The 21,460-nt window shown below is 40.6% G+C and overlaps 1 protein-coding gene across 1 annotated transcript in view; it reads left to right on the top strand.

Annotated features, from left to right (window-relative positions):
• LOC149261058 (zinc finger chaperone zpr1-like) overlaps positions 1-21,460 on the top strand; it is a 335,727-nt gene that overhangs the window by 11,041 nt on the left and 303,226 nt on the right. Inside the window, exon 3 of the mRNA XM_089421608.1 lies at positions 2,493-2,537. Within this exon, the coding sequence (XP_089277734.1) occupies positions 2,493-2,537 (45 nt within the window). The remainder of the gene's footprint in view (positions 1-2,492; positions 2,538-21,460) is intronic.

Raw genomic sequence — 21,460 nt, 5'->3', positions numbered from 1 at the left:
ACAGTGCACTATATTAGATATCATTTTTGGGATTAACTATGTAGAGTAAGTCATTAATTTATGACCATGTCCATGAGTATTAGTCTCAATTGATCAATTTCTCATGATTTTTGAATAGTCCACTTAGTACTCATTGAATTGGGTGTTGCTCATAGCGGTGAAGAAGTGGGATTGATGACAGTGAAATGAATTGCATAGCATCAATCATCATCTCTAAGTCTTGCATCTTGTAACTAGGACTTCTTGGGAGGTCACTCGTCCCAAGACTCTTGGTTCAAATGCACTTAACTATGGAGTTTTTCCCACAATCAAGCTCACTTAGCTTGCTACCCAATTTGCAAAACCTTAGCAGGTATTGCACCTTATGAACTGTTTCATTATAGCTCTTTTATTTTAGCATCGAGGGCCTTTTGTAGTGCAACATATTAAATATCCTTTTTTGGATTACTGCGTGGAGTAAGTGATTAATGCATGACCATATCGATGAGTGTTAGTCTCATTTGACCAATTTCCTGTGATTTTTGAATAGTCCACTTAGCACTCATAGCATCGAGTGATGCTCACACGAGTGAAGAAGTGGGATCGATACTAGTGAAATGAATCACATAGCATCAATCATTGCCTCTAGGGCTTGCACCCAATAACCAAGAGTTATCGGGAGGTCACCCATCCCAAGACTTCTTTGGCTCAAGTGCACTCAAACATGGATTTTGCCACACAATCAAGCTCACTTGAAGGTTTTGCAAATGGTGAAGCAAGTTAAGTTGGCTTGATTTTGGGGAAAACTCCATGTTTGAGTGCATTTGAGCCAAAGGAGTCTTGGGATTGGTGACCTCCCAGTGAGTCTGGTTATTGGGTGCAAGCCTTAGAGGCAACAATTGATGCTACCATCAATCCCACTTCTTCAGCCCTGTGAACATCACCCGATGCTATGAGTGCTAAGTGGACTATTCAAAAGTCACGGGAAATTGGTCAATTGAGACTAATAGTCATGAATATTAATGACTTATCAATCCCACTTCTTCAACCCTGTGAGCATCACTAGATGCAATGAGTGCTAAGTGGACTATTCATAAGTCACGAGAAATTGGTTATTTGAGACTAATCTCATGGATATGGTCATAGATTTATGACTTACTCTACATAGTTAATACCAAAAATGATATTTAATAGATTATTTTTCTTTTTAGTAGTCCTAGACAAAGAAGCAATCAATGATGCCACAGATGGTTTAGATGCTGTTGATGGAGTAATGGCAAATAATACAGCTATTGCCAATTGCAGCCAAACGTGTACATCTAAAATTTCCATGAAAATATACAACTTAGGGAGTCAGACAGCATCTCCTGAACTTTAGTAATGAAAAACTAGCTATGCTAACTATACTATCTGGATGTATTGCAATTACATGCAGTGAGGTATAATTGGGGAGAAAATTGATTTTCATTTTTACTCTGTAATTGTAATCAAGCAAGACCTGGCAAATAATGTCAGTTGATTGCTAATAAATTCTCATCAATCGAAATTCTATTGAGATTGTAGGGGATTGATTTTAATTACACTCTTACCTCCCAAGGTCAACAATCTCATTGAAGTCACGAAGAATTTGGTGACAAGGCTACAATCACCTGGTATCTGCTGGATTCCAGCCCACTCTAATGTTATTAGGATCCCTCTAGAATCATAGTTGCCAGCACTCAGCAAAATGCCATAGTCGGCATACATGCAAGTATGGGAGCATTGCCTAAGACATATTGCAGGCTTGAGATATACCATATTCAGTCTTCTATCTTTCAGTGGGTTAGGGATAGTTCACAGCTAGCTAGTTGTTTCTATATAAAAACAAGTTGGAAATGGAATATATATGTAGCAAACTTATTGTGGTCTATTAAATGGATATTATGAGGCCTCTATGCTTGATCATATTAGAATTTGTATGAACCATTGTCCATAAGTCAGTGGTTCATTTGTAGGGAACATTGCACATCTCTTCATCCAACTTGTGGCAAGGGTACCCCTAGGTGGATTGTTTTGATTAAGATTTTAATGAATATTGGAATTTATTTTTGTGATTTACAATTGAGATCCATGTTTAGCAAAGATGTTACTCTGCCCATTTATTGTGCTTTGAATGCAAAATGAATGAATAAGATCTGCAGTCTATGGCCGGTGATATATTGACATGTAACTAGACTCCACTGTAGCAATAGACATGTCATTCTCCACCAGCAGATGCAAACCATAATTTGTAATTCTGTATAGAGCTGTATTGTTTTCTGAATGCTAAATATTTAAAATCTACTGAATATTTTATGTTTGAAAGGTCTGAAAACTCAGTTTCAACTTCTCTTGCACAACTCCGCTGCTCTTTTGATGATCAAATTATATCTGTCATGAAGCACTGCTATTGAGTCTTGACTTCCACTATGACTTCCATTGTGAATTACTGTCTGCTGAGTTAATTACACAACATGTTCACTTTTGTTTGGCAGGGTACAACACGGATCCTGCTTACACAAATCCCACATTTTCAAGAGGTATGTGCAGCATTAACATTCATGCAATACTAGCTTCTGTATCAATAATTCTCCTTGTGATTTGCATGCGTGGATAAAGAATGCCGCATAAGTTGATGTTAATATGGAAATTTATAGAATATTTCCTTTTTTGGCACTAATGAATCTATGCCTCTTTGCACAAAACATTTGTATACTGAAGACTTCTAGTTTACCTTTTTCTGTGAGAATTCTTCCGAACCTAGCACCCGGCACTTAATTCCTAGCAGATTACAGATCTACTGATTAATTGCACAACTAAGTTCATTAACAGAGTAAATTCAGTGGAAGCAAAATATACCAATCTCAATCGCAATGACACAACAGATTCTACCCAATCACAGTTATTCATTAACTTTCAGAACTTAATTGGGCTCCATTTTTGGAAAAATGGCTCAATTGAGGAAATACATACATGCAACTGGATTTGATCCAACTGATCAAAATCTACTTGGTTGATCTAGATCTCCTTGCTGCCCCCTTCCTTGGACCTAGCATACTAGAGTATTGCACTTCTCATTGAGATGCCTCTCTCAAACTTGTGCTGCTGTATAGTGTTTTCTCCTTCACCTTAACCTTGCTTCCATAACTTTATAGAGCTAAATCCCTAACTGTAATCTTCAAAGCGATTGATGACCAAGATTAGATCTCGTCTCGCTTGAGATCAAGGGTTGTGTTGAAATTGTTGGAAATAATACTGAGAGGGGGGGTGAATCAGTATTATCTAATCAATAAAACTTTTTCATTTTCATACTTCAGAATCATATACGCTACTTCAGTTAAGTATACGCGACTGTGTCTATTGCAATTTGCAACTAGCGTATAGCCATTAAACTCATGATTAAGTTATGTGATCTTCAATGGATGCATTAGAACATTATTAGCCATATTAACAGTTAATAGTAGCAGTAAAATAGATAGATCAACACACATAAGCAACACACATGAACACCATGATATAAGGTGGAAACCCAATGTGGGTGAAAACCACCTGTTGCAATTCGTTTCTATCTTCCTTTATTAAGAAACTTCTTTTACAATGTACTGGTGCAGTCCTTTACCAGCACGCAGGCTACAACCTGCAGAAGGCTACAACCTTCTCTCGTTCTCCAGACTCTCCTGGAAGGGAGCTCCAACCCCCTTTGCTCTTGTACTAGCTAAGATACTAGTACGTAGACGCCTGCCTACAATCTTCTCTCCTCTGTGTACCACGTTTCATACATTTTCAGTCTGGATACTCTTGAAGCACAACACATAATCTGAAAGGCCATGTTTCATCCAATTTTCATACTGGACCCATAACTATCATTGAAGCTCAAAACAATCACTACTAGCATCATTAATTTCTGAATCACTGAAACACTGAAACCCTGTCAACAATACAGTCACCAGAACACAGAGCAGAACTCTGCAATAACAATCAGAACCAACTGTACCATCAAAATCATGCATCAGAGTGCATACGCTACTTGGAAGTGCCGAACCTGCATGTATACGCAACTTCATCAAGATGAACCAGCGTATATGTCATTAATCACTTATTCATAACTTTGCCGCACTTCCTGACTTCAGACATAACCAGATCATTACATATTCAAGGATAATATATGTGTCAGCACCCAGATCTAGTCTATCAGATCACATAAATATGAGTCATTATGATCCTGATCAATATTGGTTCTCATCCATCAATACACAATCAACCAACCAAGATATGAAAAATACTGTCATAATCAGAACTCATCAATAGTCAGAATCATCTGTAACTTCAGACATCATAGCTCAAATGGTATACGCTACTACAATGAACCAAACTTGCGTACATACGCGCTTACGCCAAAGCCAACCCGCGTACAGATCTATAAATATTCAATCATGACTTGCAGCGATTTCAGACTTAAGTTAAACCCAGTTCAGATCATTACATGCGTCAGTATATAGATCTAGAATAAACATAATCAATCATATAGAGACAGTTTATTTCAAAGCATTTGATCCCGATCTATCCTTAGATCTTGTTCTCCATCAATCGGTGAGATCCCTCCTTAGCTCAGATCAAGCAATGCATCATCAACCCATAACCTGCATACTGGATCTTATACTTCATTAGATATTCAAGACTTTCTGAATGCCTTGCTTAATGGTCTTCCTCTCCTTTTATAGTCTTAGGCCTTGCTCAATACCACGGACCAAAACCATAATAAAACAATACCATCGACCCAATACTTGGGATCAACACTTATGGGTGCAATACCACGGACCAAAACCATAGGTCTAAATACCACGGACCCAAAAATAAGCTTTCCGACATGTACGCGCTTTTCCGTGCATGAAACTGCATGTATACCCTACTTGGTATATAGTGAACTTGCGTATACGCGACTTGGTATATAGTGAACCTGCGTATACCTGTGTGTATACCCTACTTGGTATATAGCGAACCTGCGTATACGCGACTTGGTATATAGCGAACCTGCGTATACGCGACTTGGTATATAGTGAACCTGCGTGTATACCCTACTTGGTATATAGTGAACCTGCGTATATACTCTTCTTTCTTCATTCTTTGTAGTCTGATCATCAATTCTTTGCTACTGACCTTCTGCACTATGATTTGTCATCTGTGTGATTTGCCATCAAGGACAACACTTGTCTCATAATGCCAACAATCTCCCCCTTTGGACTTGATGGCAAAGCTAACTTGTCACACTTAGAACTTGATCTTCTTATTCCTTTGAGCTGTCCTGCATCCCATGCATTTAGTCACATCAGTAGATTCATCTAGTGAGATGTTCTTCTATGAGAGGGTTGCCATCAAGTACAACACATGCATCATAATGCCAACAATCTCCCCCTTTGGACTTGATGGCAACAACACCAAATCACTCTCCCCCTTTGACATCAAGGGCAAAGGGCGAACCAAGATATTCTCTTTCCAAGATAAGCATTCCGCTGTTCATACTCCCCCTGAGTACCTGCTGAACTCTCTGAATGAGCTCCCCCTTTGTATATGCCAAGGTGTACCAATCTGTCCATGCTACATGCTGAAAGCTCTGCTCTTGCTGAAATGTGCTGTTCATGCTCCCCTTGACTGTAGGCAAGATCTACAAAAGATGTTCTTCAAGAAGAACCAAGACTTATACATCATAAAAGACCTTCCTATCACCAAAAGACTCAATACATACATCCATCACCCAACCATATGGGGATCATCAGAAATATGACAACCAAATACATTACATCTTCATCCCAGGTATAGTGGGGAAACCAAAATAGGCTGTTACATGACCTTGACATCATAAAAGAGATACATGACATAGAGACGAAATATCTAGAGCAAGACTTATGAAAGTCACTAATAACTGATAGCAGCAGCTTCTGTCAATCACCATTCAGATCAGCAATCATGATTTGCTTCTGTTCTTCCTCTGCATTTGTTCCACCTGAAACCAACAACAGCTGTGAACTAGAACCAAAAGCTTCTAAGATAATGCCAACAATGCATTATTAGAAGATTATCTGCTCCCCCTGAACCTGTGTCAGATGGTCTCTGTCAGACCCATATCAGACTCTTCTCACCCAGAGTCTGGCCCACTGATTTTATTCAAACCAACATATACGCGACTGTATCCACAGAAACTTGCGTATATACGCGGATACTCCTTATTAAACTCGCGTACAACCAATTTCAGATCAACAACATTATATCATGTGTGAAACCACCATAGCCATTTCATCAACATCAAGATCTACATGATCCAAGTATCATTACTTGGGAACATCTCATTTGTCAAAACTTCTTTATATCATCAACTATGAGCACCAAGAGCTATAGGAACCTTGCATCATGATCTTTATGCATATGACGACAGCAGCATATGAGAGACTCATCATCAGGTAATGAAGTTCTGTATTCAAGCTTTGTACTTCTCCTTATTTTGATCACCATATATATGCACCATCTAAGAATCAATCCATAAATATGATTTGAACATCAACTATGTAACCCTAAGAATCATATGAGATTTATCATGGACAACTCATAACCACATCATAGCAAGATATATCATTTAGCCATATAAGCATCATCACCAAGGACTATTAACCATAATGCCAACAATGAATTATTAAAGGCATATGCTCCCCCTCAACCTGTGCCATCTGTTAGATCTGATCATGCATATATCAGCAATAAGCATCAAGACATCATCATCATCAAAACATTTCCACACATCCTTAGCGAACTGTAACTATTAACCAATAGAGCAAATAATGGACTGAATCATATCAGATCCTTTTTCTGAGCTTGTCCCCACTGCTTTTCCTCAGACTGACATATATGCGATTTTGCAGTGTATAACTCGCGTATATACGCGACTTCCCTTTAAGAAACTTGCGTATGAGATTCAGGACACTGAAGTTTTACACTTTCAGCTCCCTCTGAGTCTGTTATGTCTGTGCTGTGCTGTATCTGAGTACATTGTGCTGTGCCACATCTTTCTGTCTGTACTTCCTTCTTCTTCCATATCTTCAAGTGTGATGTTGTTTTCTCCTTTTGGTGTGAAGTCCGTGCTTTGTTCCTGCATTCCTTTGCTATATGTCCAAGCTTGTTACATGCATAACATCTTACATGTTTCATATTCTTCCTGTAGCAATCAACAACTTTGTGACCAAACATATTGCAAGCAAAGCAATATCCATTAAAGTACCTTGAATGTGATGATCTTTCTGCATGATGGTCTTGAAACCTTCTTCTTCTACATCTAGCTGCAACATGTCCAAGATTATGACATACATAACATTCAACATTATTCATAGGAGTAAAAGATTTTCTTTGAAGAATCTCTTTCCTTGATTGTTGATGGGGTTGACTTCTCATCTCTCTTATCTCCTTGTTGATCATTTTAGATTTCTCTTTAGAGTTCCTTGCCTCACCTTGTGAGCTAGATTCACCTTCAACAGATTCATGAAAACCAAGACCTGTCTTGATAGCAGGAGACCTTTGACTACTAAGAATATCATCCAAGGCTTTAGTACTATCTTGAAATCGCAACAGTTTATCCTTTTCTTCTAATTTACCTTTCAAGATATTTACCTCAACTTGAAGCTGTTCTTCCTTTTCTAGACATTGCTTCTTCATGTCTTCTTCAACTTTCCTTCCTTCTTCCAACTGATGCTTTAGTTTGAGAATCTCCTTTTCTTGTTCTTCATTCAGATCCTGCTGCATTTGACGAATTCTGAAGGCACATTCCAGCTGAGATTTTAAGCTGATAACTTCGTTTACCTGTTTTTCAATAGCTTGGAGTAGATCTTTATTCTGCTTCTTTGATTCTTCAAGATCTTCCTTTAGCGAGCGGTTCGTGGCTTCAAGACTTTCATAGTAACTGGATCTATCTCTGAGTTTCTTGATGGTTGTGCTTCTTTCATTGACTTCATCTCTTAGTGATGTTGCTTCATCCTGCAACTTTTGATATTTGTCCTTGAATAACTTCCTTACCTTGTTTCCTTCCTCTAGTTGGGCCTTTAGTTTGGTAGCTTCTTCTTTGAAGTCACATTCCCTTTTGTTCAATAGATCTTGTTGATCTCTGATTTTATTTGAAAGCCTTTTAAATTCTGCCTCTATTTGATATCTTTCTTGTTCACCCATAAGAGCAAATTCAGTTGTTTCGCTATCACTTTCATCTTTTCCAAATGGATAGATAGCCGGGACATCAGAGGATAGCAAATTCATACCTGATAGTTCATCTTCATTCTGAAATGATTATGAATCTGATTCTAAATCTGAAGAGCTTCTTATACCTAATCCCCAATCAATTCTCCCACTGTCATAGTTCTTCTGAGATGTCTTCTTCTTCTTAGGTGCTTTCTTCTTAAGCTTCTTTCCCATAGTTCCACGGATCTCCTTCAAGCGATCAAGCTTCTACCAAAGGACCTGCTCTGATACCAATTGTTGGAAATAATACTGAGAGGGGGGGTGAATCGGTATTATCTAATCAATAAAACTTTTTCATTTTCATACTTCAGAATCATATACGCTACTTCAGTTAAGTATACCCACGTATATACACGACTGTGTCTATTGCAACTAGCGTATAGCCATTAAACTCATGATTCAGTTATGTGATCTTCAATGGATGCATCAGAACATTATTAGCCATATTAACAGTTAATATTAGCAGTAAAACAGATAGATCAACACACATAATCAACACACATGAACACCATGATATAAGGTGGAAACCCAATGTGGGTGAAAACCACCTACTGCAATTCGTTTCTATCTTCCTTTATTAAGAAACTTCTTTTACAATGTACTGGTGCAGTCCTTTACCAGCACGCAGGCTACAACCTGCAGAAGGCTACAACCTTCTCTCGTTCTCCAGACTCTCCTGGAAGGGAGCTCCAACCCCCTTTGCTCTTGTACTAGCTAAGATACTAGTACGTAGGCGCCTGCCTACAATCTTCTCTCCTCTGGGTACCACGTTTCATACATTTTCAGACTGGATACTCCTGAAGCACAACACATAATCTGAAAGGCCACGTTTCATCCAATTTTCATACTGGACCCATAACTATCATTGAAGCTCAAAACAATCACTACTAGCATCATCAATTTCTGAATCACTGAAACACTGAAACCCTGTCAACAACACAGTCACCAGAACACAGAGCAGAACTCTGCAATAACAATCAGAACCAACTATACCATCAAAATCATGCATCAGAGTGCATACGCTACTTGGAAGTGCCGAACCTGCGTGTATACGCAACTTCATCAAGATGAACCAGCGTATATGTCATTAATCACTTATTCATAACTTTGCTGCACTTCCTGACTTCAGACATAACCAGATCATTACATATACAAGGATAATATATGTGTTAGCACCCAGATCTAGTCTATCAGATCACATAAATATGAGTCATTATGATCCTGATCCATATTGGTTCTCATCCATCAATACACAATCAACCAACCAAGATATGCAGAATACTGACATCATCAGAACTCATCAATAGTCAGAACCATCTGTAACTTCAGACATCATAGCTCAAATGGTATACGCTACTACAATGAACCAAACCTGCGTACATACGCGCTTACGCCAAAGCCAACCCGCGTACAGATCTATAAATATTCAATCATGACTTGCAGCGATTTCAGACTTAAGTTAAACCCAGTTCAGATCATTACATGCGTCAGTATATAGATCTAGAATAAACATAATCAATCATATAGAGACAGTTTATTTCAAAGCATTTGATCCCGATCTATCCTTAGATCTTGTTCTCCATCAATCGGTGAGATCCCTCCTTAGCTCAGATCAAGCAATGCATCATCAACCCATAACTTGCATACTGGATCTCATACTTCATTAGATATTCAAGACTTTCTGAATGCCTTGTCTAATGATCTTCCTCTCCTTTTATAGTCTTAGGCCTTGCTCAATACCACGGACCAAAACCATAATAAAACAATACCATCGACCCAATACTTGGGATCAACACTTATGGGTGCAATACCACGGACCAAAACCATAGGTCTAAATACCACGGACCCAAAAATAAGCTTTCCGACATGTATGCGCTTTTTCGTGCATGAAACTGCATGTATACCCTACTTGGTATATAGCGAACCTGCGTATACGCGACTTGGTATATAGTGAACCTGCGTATACCTGTGTGTATACCCTACTTGGTATATAGCGAACCTGCGTATACGCGACTTGGTATATAGTGAACCTGCGTGTATACCCTACTTGGTATATAGTGAACCTGCGTATATACTCTTCTTTCTTCATTCTTTGTAGTCTGATCATCAATTCTTTGCTACTGACCTTCTGCACTATGATTTGTCATCTGTGTGATTTGCCATCAAGGACAACACTTGTCTCATAATGCCAACAGAAATTTGGTAGCTCGTAAGGTATTTCCGAATGGAAAATCCCTTGCTGACTTTGTGGTTTTGTGTTTGGGTTTTTGGACCCAAAGGAGTGGGCTTGAAATCCAAGAAAAATGATTTAATAAATATAATTTAATTTGAGTCATGTAGGCTCAGGTCGGCTAACAAGGGCAAGGGACATGATCCTTGGGGTTTCACACCCCTCGAACTAATATATATGGAAGACCAAAGGATAGGCTAAATCACAAGTGAGAAGGACATTCATCATGTGGAGTGTGAGGAGGCTAAAGTGATCTAGCTGCAAAGGGTTGTATGTAGCCACCGAAGGCTGCAGGAGCCGTAGGTAGCCATAGGTAACCACACAAGGCCGTGAGAAGGGGCTGTAGGAAGGGGTTGTAGGGGGTCCAAGGGAGCTAGTCGAGTCTGTTAGGGCTACCCACAACAATCAAAATTAGGCTGCAGGCCTGTGGTGGACTTTGGAGGCTAGCTGCAACTGGAGAAGGGAAAATAGAGCTCTGTTCTATTGCAGATAGGCACCCGCAACAAGGATAAGGGCTGGCCATAGCCCTATGAAGGAAGCCACGTGCTGACTATGTTGGAGGCTTGACAGAGCTACAACAAGGGAATTGAGGGCTAAAGGAGTAGCTCTAGGAAAACATTTTGTTGTTAGAGTTTGTATCAAGGGTTACCAATTGGGAAGCTAGACTTGGGAAGATGGGTTGTAGGTTTTGGTGGCAAAGGCCATCCACTGGTCAGTGTGTTTGAAGGCAGATGAGAGCTGAAAGGACTCAATCTCAGCCTAGGTATTTTGTATAAGTAATTTGTATTGTATTTTGGCATCGTATAAGGATTGTAAAGGGTCATGGTCGTTGGTACGAGAGCCCTATGGTTTTCTTATTAAAGGACTGATAATGAACAAATTTTGGGCAATTAATTCTCGTGTACTGTCATTGATCTAATTGTTGTTATATTTCTGCTATGTAAAGTTGTTTAAAGTTGGGCATCTCTTGTGTGTTTACGTTGCTAGCTTAAGGCATAGACCAGACCTAGGGTGTGTGGAAATTCCAACATAGTATTAGAGGTACTTTGAAGGGAAACTAGATCAGAGTGTGCACAAGTGTCAGCTCTAGGAGGGAGCTGTGTGACTGTTGTAAGAAGTAACATTGTTGCCAAGTAAGTTCACTAGACATGGAGCAGAAGGTTTAGCAGAGAACATGGAGATGATGTCTTGACTAGTTTGGTGATGATATGGGGTGGGAGCTGTGGTGGAGCTGTGGTGGATTGGTGGAGAACTCGGTGCACAACAATATGTTGTGTGGTAGGTTGTTGACTCTGTTGATGGATTTCCATTGACTTGTCAAAGTAAGTTGAGTCAACTTAGATACTTTGGCAAGGAGTGCTTTGGCATGGATGAGGTAGGTTCGTGTGGATGGCAGGTTGATTGTGAGATGGTATCTTCACTGGGTTGCAGAGTTGCACACTCAACAATGCAGCCATGTGCATATGAGGTGTTTGACCTAGGAGGATGAGGACACTTGTAGAGTTGAGTTGCGGTGGTCTGGAGTGGACTTGGCCAAGTGTTCAATCGTAGCTTAGGTTTGACCTTGAAAGGACAAAAGTTTAGTTGCAACACTTTCTAGGAGGGAAAATAGATTGAGCCAAGGGAAGGTTGTGTAGGCTCAGAGGGAGTCTAGCTTTAGAGGGAGATTGTGAAGGAGAGTTAGTCACCTAGTGGAAGTCTAACCTTCAGGTTCAAGCGAGATAGTGGAGTCTTTCAGGCCATGCAAGGAAATTCGTAGACCGTGCAAGAAAGTCATGGTGCATGCAAGGAAAAGACATGGTACATACAAGGAAAGTCATTATCATGCTAGAAAAGTCATGACACATGCAAGGAAGCCATGGCCATGCAAGGGAAAGTCATGGAGTTGGAGGCACATGGAAAGTCGTGGTTTGGATGATCATGCTTGTTGCTTTGTAGTGGGAGGCTTCTAGGAGTATGGTCTCTTCGAAGATCCAGGTCTTCCAGAGGGACACGGTTGTAGATAAGATTCAGAGGTCGGGCCACTTCAAGGCAATGGTGCAAATACCTTCCTCACTAAAGAGGGAGTGTTGAAAATTTGAAATTTAGTAGCTAGGAAGGTATTTTCGAGTGGAAAAGCCCTTGGGAGCTTTGTAGTTTTGAGTTTGGGGTTTTGGACGCAAAGGAGCGGGCTTAAAACCCAAGAAAAAGGATTTACTATATATAATTTAATTGAGTTATTTAGCCTTAGGTCGGCTAGCAAGGCCAAGGGACATGACTTTTGGGGTTTTACACCCCTTGAAATAGTATATATTGAAGGCCAAAGGATAAGCTAAAGCACAAGTGAGAAGGGCATTCATCTTGTAGAGAGCGAAGAGGCTAAAGTGACCTAGTCGTAGAGGGATACAAGCAGTTGCAGGGGCCGTGTTACCCACCACATGTGGGTGACACCCATAGGAGATATTTTTCTCCTAGATGGTCCTCAGCCAACAACCAACCCCCCCTTGCAACCACTAGATAGCTTGATGTGTCATCATCTCTGCCACTTGAGCTGACCATTATGCACCCTCGCCTATCTGCCATGATCATATGTTTGAAGGTAGGCCTTCCAACCCCGAAGGTATGACTTTCATTATGTAGCTGGGTACTTTTGCTTGCTTATGATGGACACTTTTTGGCATGGATTAGTGGGGGGATTCGACTGAAAGAATGGGCTTGGTTTGTACTCTCGTCCCCTTGTCCAACTTGGTGGTTAACCTTGTATCCTAGTCTGACGGGATCTCCTTTATTGGCTACTCACTTTAGCAGTGGCGCTACATGGGAAATCCCAATTTTGGTTGCGTGGTCCCGCTTCCTGACACCACATTCATTTCTCCCCTCTGTTCATTATAACCCTTTTTCACATATTTCCCATCCGAGTCCACATTTGTCCATTGAGTCCACACAGAGTTAACCTCCCCCTCCCCTTGTCCACACTTTGGGTCGGTCCAAGAACAATGCCCCGAAGGTTGATGCAGCTAAAAAGAAAGTAAAAAGCATAATTTGGCCACTCTCAACAAAAAATGTACCATAAAATGCAAAAGATGGTCGGGACATACAAATTTAGCATGTGGGCAAAATCCAAACATGAGCTCTGCCCCTATCATTATGGTCATCACCCTGGTTCCTAAGCCCCCCCTATATTGGCCCCTTGCATCATCAAGGAACCCATGATTGTCCCAACCTCTGGTGGGCGATGAACTTCCCAACCTTAAGGGGGTATTCACTGATATATCATTCACATCATGCTCATCCTTGGAGCCATGAGCAATTATAAAAGAAAAATCAATCAAAGGCAAAAGGCATATGAAGAAGGGTGGAAAGACAAAGGCTAGGGTAACTCATGTACCACGATTGCTCTCACCCACATTTATTAACAATGTTCCACGGGGACTCCCCCTCCCCCCCCTTAAGGGTCTAGTTTCCTAACTCCCCCACGCTCTGGGGACTTGGGGACGAGAAGGGGTCGTTTCCCCACGCTCCCAAAAAGCAGGGTACGCAGGGGGATAGGGGGTTGTTTCCTTGTGCTGAGGGGTTGTTTTCGAAATGGGGGTCGTGAGGGATCATGGGGGGTCGTGGGGGGTCTTGGGGGGTTGAGGGGGGTCAAGGGGGGATGTGGGGGGTCGAGGGGCCCGATTTTTTAAAATAATCTTTTGTTTATAATTAAAATTTAACATTAGTTTTAATACTTTAGGGTTTCAATTCGTTTTTTTATAAATTTAATTCATTATTCGCCCTGGCCCCTCACTCCATTCGCAAGACGTTCCTAGTTCCTCTGCAGCAGAGAGGAATTGGTCCACATATAGCTTCATCCACTCTATCAAGAGGAACAAGCTTACCTCTAAAAGAGCGGAGAAGTTAGTTGCTGTGCACAATGCCCTACGTCTCGAGCATAGGAAGACACCTGAGTATTTGAAGGGACCAACAACACGATGGGATGTTGATCCAGAGGATGATGCACAGGTAGATATGGAGGAGAGACTTGATGAGAGACAGATGGGGTTGGTTGGTGTGCCACTTAGCATGTTTGAGAATGCTAGTGATTCAGATTCAGATGGTGATATGGTTGATCCTGATTTATTCATGCAGCAGCTGGATGCAGAGACTAGCGGGGCATTACCTTGAGGCTTGAGCAAAATTATGCTCGTTTATCTTTTGATATGTTGATGTTCTTATGTTATTCTGACTCTATAAAATTTTGACTCTTGATGTATCAGACTTGACTTTAGTCTTTTATAATTCTATAAAATTTTGACTCTTGATGTATGATGTATTAGACTTGACTTTTATAATTTTATGTCAATATTCATTGTTCAATATTCAATGTTCATAGTAGGAAGTGGAACATCAATATGGTTTAAACTTTAATCATAATGTATGATGTATGATTATAAATTAGAATTTTAAATTTATATGATATTAGATAATGATATTCATATCAATGATCATGCTTTGCAGCTTTTCAATTCAAACCCAATTGTCATAGTGGACTCAATTTATAAATTATATTTTATATTTATAAGTTTTTAAGACCCTGACGTTCCCCCACGTTTCCTAAAAATTGGTGGGGAGCTTTTGCATAGGCCGCTCTCGCGTATCCTCGCTCCCTCGCCCCCTTGTCCCGGAACCTTGGTGGAACATTTATACACCCAAGTGTGGGCTTCCCTCATCATAACTACCCTTGCACTATGGCATGTGGCTTGGAGCCTTCCCCTAAAGCCCCACTCCATTCCATCATTATATCACATTACACCTACCACTTGATGGATGTACTATGGATCTGTCACTCCCTTTGAGGTTGAAACCACCTAATAGGTCCTTGATTAACCTCCTTCTTGAACTTGGAGACACTTGTACAATCTAAAGCCCATTATGGAAGGGCATGCCATTATGAAGTGTCCACTTGGTTCCATGATTTGTAAGCTCATTTACTCAATTACATTAATGATTTGTTGTACTGGAAGGCGAGGAGATGCATTGGATCTTACACAGGATTGCAGGTGGGTCTTCATCTTGGGGTTGGTCTCCCTATATGGGTTCCAAGCCTTTCAAAGGGTCTTATTGGCATTCATAAGGTGTGCGTTTAGAGGCATGGGCCTCCACTATAGTAGAGATCAGATATCCATGCCATGGGATCCTTTAGTACCATTCATTGCTCGCTCATGTTCCACTTGTTTGATGATGATGATGCACCTGGACCACCTTGCCTAGCCAACTACACACTTGCACCACACACTTGGCAGTCGGTCCAAGGCCCAGATGGGGTTTTTTCACACTGCGGGGGACAAAGGGAGGCTTGCATCATTGTTCCAACCCTTGAAGATCGGATACATCCTTGTACGATTCAGTTGGAGACCCATGAGGATGTTTTTGTGCCACCACAGCCATTTGGGAGCACCATAGGTCATTTGCTTGGAGATTAAGGGGCCATCCCCTTCATCACTATTTTTGGAGCCCTTCCACTCATTTTGGCACATGAAGGACTTCACTAGGCCTTTCAATGGCCCTTGTAACTATTGTATTACCATTTTGGCCCACTTGAGGTTTATTTTTCATATTTAGGGGTTTGTTAGGCAAATTTGACCCATTCAAATTGTTAGAGGCTCATATAAATACAAGTGAGGCCTCATTTGTAACTCATCATCACTTGGGATTTTCACTAGCTCTTCTTGAGAATATTGACCTGCAATTTGTGGAGTGATTTGGATGTAATAAATACATTTTGACATTTGGAAATCTTCGCTATCTCTTCTTGGAGCTTCTTGTTGCAATGTTGTGGATGGGTATTCTTCATTGTCTTGTAAGTGCCTTTTTAATGCTATATTTTTGAAATATTGATTCTCTAATGCATGGAATTTCTTTATTATGGTTATTATGGTGCCTTAATTCATGGGAAATGGTTTTAGGCCTTGATACTATTGGAAAATTTTGCATGTGTTACTCATAAAGACAATGAATGAATGAATGTTCTTGGGGGATTATTTGCATCCTTGAAAGTCCATAATATTTGCCATCGAAGTATAAATGCCTAAAATTGTTGTGGAGTTGCGTCCCTAGATAGTGAAGTTGTTGCTTTAGGCCTCCTTGAAGAGCGAAGGTGACAAAGTCGGGATCATTTTGACTCCAATCCAACCAATAGTCAAACACTGTTCTTAAATCCTAGTGTGATCACCCTAAAGTCCTTTTCTTGCCTTTTTTCTCTCTCTACCCTAACCCTAGACAACCTAGCTAGGGCATCAAACGTTTTCCTTTAGAGCCATCCATTTGAGGTGCGAGTTAGTGGAGAACTGCATTGGTGTCCCCTCTCCTTGCCCTCCAATTTTGAAGACAATCCCACGATCTAGGTCTCCTTAGTTTAGCAACATTCCAAAGGGTCCATTGTGCTTGAAAACTCAAATGAAGTTAATCGCTCTTGACCCTTTCCTCTCATCCTTGCTTGAACTAGTCCTATTGTCGATGATCATCATAAACCCTAGGCCTTGATTGGATCTTCTAGGGCTCTCTTGTGCTCCCAACCTTTTATATGCTTGTCACCTCACAAGACCTTAAGAGAGGCCCTTCTATTCCCCAAAGAGCATTGGGTCTAGGACATCCTTTGTTAAGAAATACCTCTAAGCCCTAGATCTAGCCTCTCTTGAGCCTTTCTTAGAGAGCCCCCTACCTTGCTTCTAAAGCAAGCAAGCTTATTATTTGAGTCTCTCTTGTGAATGGGCCTTAGGAATCAGTCTATCCTATCATTGACTTATCCCTCATAGTGATTTCCTTTATACCGGGACTTCTCCCATCGATGAAAGTCTGTAAAGAGCAGGGGACATCGACTGAGGTGACAATGGGTTCTTGTCTCATTATTACCACTTGGTCTAGTAGTTTCCCCTTTGGAACCCCTCCTAGGACCCCTGCTAAATTGAGCGGTAACGGGCCATAGGGAGTCGCATAGGGTTGTAGGAAGGGGTCGTAGGGGCTTAACGGAGCTTGCTATGTCTGTTAGGGCTACTTGCAGCAAGGAAAATTAGGCCACAGGCCCATGATGGACCGTGGAGGCTGGTTGCAGTTAGAGAAGGGTAGACCTCGCCCTGTTCTGTTTTAGGTAGGCACCCACAACAAGGAGAAGGGCTGGCCGCAACCCTAGGAAGGAAGCCGCATAGACAACAAGGGTTGCTGAGCATGTTGGAGGCTTGATAGAGTTACAACAAGGGGATTGGGGGCTAAAGGAGTAGCCCAAGGCAAGTTGTTTATTGTTGGAGATTGTGCTAAGGGTTGCTAGGTGGGAAGCTAGACTTGGGAACACTGACTGTAGGTTTTGGTGGCAAAGGACAACCATTGGTCAGTGTGTTTAAATGCAAATGAGAGTTGAAAGTACTCAACCTAAGCCTAAGCATTTTGTATTGTATTTTGGCATTCTACAGGGATTGTAAAGGGCCATGATCCTGTTGAAATATGTAACTAGGTTCGGTCTCCATAATGGCATATCATGATTTTATGTAAAGAAGAAAAATAAATTTATTAATGTCATTCTTGATGCATGGGTTTCATGCTCAAGGTTATTTTATTTAGGTCAAGCACCCATTGAGTGCTTCTAGGGCTTGTCATTAAGTCAACAAGTCAATTGAGTCATTGTCATGTATGAAAGACCCTTTTGGGCATGTTATATATTGTAAAGAAAATTTATGTAAAGTCAAAAGTGTCAAATAGACCCTCCAAGACCTTGTCAACAAGCAAAGATCAAGTCAACCTTCATAAGAGAACAAGTCAGCCTACAAGCAACAATTCGACCTAGAAGAGAAGCCTATATATAGGAGACTTCGACCTCACTTGAAGAGCACTCACTCACATACAAGAATTCGATCAAGAAAGAGAAAAAGGTGCGAAGAAGAGGAGGATTAGAAGAAGAAAAGAAAAACAAAATTTTGAATTGTTTTTGGGCTACTATCCTTCACATGTGCAAGATAATTAGGGCACCTATTGCAACAACTAAAGCCGAATTGTAGAAGTTGATCGGTATACTTCGTAAGCCAAATTTCCAATAAGAAAGGATCTATTTAAGTGAAGGAGAAAATAGGAAGAAATCACGATCTTTTCCACACGTGCAAGAATTAGGGTTTCTGTAGAAGAAGTTGCTGGGGATCGAAGTTGCAGAAGAAGCTGCTGGGGGTCGAAGTTGCTGGAAGGAAAGCTCATCAAGGAGGAAGGATTGACTTGGTCTTGGAGGGGACTTTAACAAGAGTCTTAGGTCTTGGAATTCGCCATTTGAATTTTTGTAAGAAGAGAAGAGTTCTTGTTGGTTTTCCTCTCAAGAAGAGAGGTTTTGGCCCTGGATGATAGCCTATATCTTGTGTCCTCTTGTTTCATTGTTCTTTATTGTTTGGTAGTTGTTGGATGATAAGAACACTAATCATAATCACGAGAAAGAAGAAGCTAATCAAGTTAAAATAAAAAACACATCACAAACAATTATCAAAATAAGAGAAATCACCTGATCTAGCTGCCCCTAGATTTCTAAACAAATCCTTGGTACTAGAGATCTATGGTTTTCTTATTAAAGGACTAATAAGGAACAAGTTTTGGGCAATTAGTTCTTGTGTATTGTCATTGATTTGATTGCTATTATATTTCTGCTGTGCAAAGTTTTAAACTGCAAAGTTGGGCATCTCCAGTGTGTTTATGTTCCTAGCTAAGGCATAGAATTTCCAACATGTTGAGATTAAAACCTAATCACGAAAGTAATCGATTTACTTTTCCTATGTTTACTTTCACCAACATAATAATTATGTGCTTTCATAAGTTATACTTAGGCTACGTTACAAATGCAACGTGTTCATGTGAGAATTTCTGAATCTATACAAACATAAATCTTATTGTAGTCACTGGTTTATCATCTCCTACTTGTTATTTCATTCAACAACTTATTTAATTATAAATATTGATGAAAAACACTACTGCAGACTACATTGACATATATATCATAAATTGAAATAATAGATGAGACAAACACACAAGGGACATCGTTATTTTTGGACAACACTTCCTTGGAAAAACCCAACTTGGGAAAACTGGTGCAGTAGATAGAGGGTTTATATTATTAAGCAAGAAGAATCTGAGTACAACAGGTTGCCTCTCACATCGGCTAACCTTTCAGAGAAATCTCGGTAGCAAGAAATACATACGAGGGTTTACCTCGTTCTCCAAGTCACAACTGATCCACTGAGTGGCCTGACTCTGACAAACACTGCGAAATCCCAGTGCAATCCCTGCTTGGGCCAACGTCTTGCCTCTAGGAGATGCATCACCCCTTTTGCTGGATCGATTTGCTGGAGGAAGACTACTGTTCAGCGCTCCCGACTTAGAACCTTGCTTCTCCAGCAAAATCTCAAACTTCCGACGAATATTCTACATTGCCACTGCAAGAGACTCCTTTGGCCTGCACTGCGTGAGCCCCTTCTTGGGTGCGCAAGCCTCTGCGCCGCCTCTCTGCCTGGTGCCTTTTGGGTGGGAACTTGTTTTCGATCCAAATCTCTGCTTTTGCCCCTCTCACTGCAACTCAGATCACTAGTTCGATTTTCTTAGCAAACCATGCCCCAGAAAAATCGAACTAATTTGATCACTTGGTGTATCTCCAACTGACCCTCAAGCCTCCTCTTATACTTTTCCTGTTGATGAATCAACGACCGAGATTAAGTCCCTAATCAATGACTAAGATTAAAACAGACTTGATCCTCGTCTCTTAGAAGCTTCTCACCCATATTTTTATTAATACCCATTAATATTTTTATTTTCCTAAGTTTAGACTTAGGAACCCCATTAAAAATATTAATTATTTTAATAACTCACAATCCAGGTGGAATTTCTGCAAACGATTTCTGGGTCTTGGAGATTTTATGTATTCTAGCCCCTCCACAAATTTCAGAGCTAGAGCACATCCGATGCACCCCAAAATCAACAACTCACACTAGAGCAAGTGTCTAAGGAGACGTTGGGTTATTTTTGCATGCATAAACACGTAGGCCTGTGCAAAATTACCAACCCGAACTACAAACATCAACACTCCCTCTTAGAAAGGGAGGCACTTCTGCCATCTCGAACTGACCTCAATCTTGGAATTGCATCCGTTGCCATGGTTTCTACTTTTGAACTGAAGTCTACCTTACCACTTGGTGTGGAAACGTCCTCGAATTCCTGCTCTTCTTAGCTTGGTTCTTACAAGCCTCCCTCTCTTGACCATCCATATCATGCCAAGAAACCTTGATAAATTTGGAGGAATTAGTCGATTGCTCCTCCTCTCTTGAACTTGAAGGTTGAATCCCTCTAAGTTACTTGCTCCTTGTTCTTTGTCATTGCTCCACTTCGTGCCATTGCTTAGGCTATCCCTTTAGCCTATATAGGTTGCTCTCTAACTCAAATGACATGTCCCTCATTAGAGCTTTATCCCTTGGGTCTGATTAGTACATTCCCATCCTGGAATGCTACACGAAACCCTTTGTTCTCAATCATAGAGACTAAGAGTATACTCCACTTGCGTTTTGATACCCACAACACTTCTCTCACTTCCTTCTTGCCTCTTGACTCAAGTTGGAATATCATTGTTCCAACCCCTTTAACTGCATGTTTGGTATCAACACCAAACTCCAAATGCAGTTTGGAGTCCCACTCGGTAAGGGTGTCAAACTATTCCCATGATCTTGTCATATGCCTTTTGGCTCCTTTGTCTAGCAACCACACACCCATTGGTAATGTGCTTGAGGGAAGGTAGGAAACAAGTACTGAATTTGGTTTCAAACTTCCTGACAAACCCCTCCCGAGCTTCTTTCAATGCAGCTACAACTGGCTGCATACCCTTTCTTCCTTTCTTCCTCTCTATACATTAAAAGCATAGTGTCCAATATTATGACAGGAAAAACACTTTACCTTTGTTAGGTCCTTCTTCTTCTTGGACTGTGAGGTTGATTC

This window comes from Pinus tabuliformis, chromosome 6 (genome assembly GCF_031772625.1).
Source record: "Pinus tabuliformis cultivar Carrire ecotype Pingquan chromosome 6, CPIR1, whole genome shotgun sequence".
Taxonomy (NCBI): Eukaryota; Viridiplantae; Streptophyta; class Pinopsida; order Pinales; family Pinaceae; genus Pinus; species Pinus tabuliformis.
This window is presented reverse-complemented; position numbering and strand designations above follow the sequence as displayed.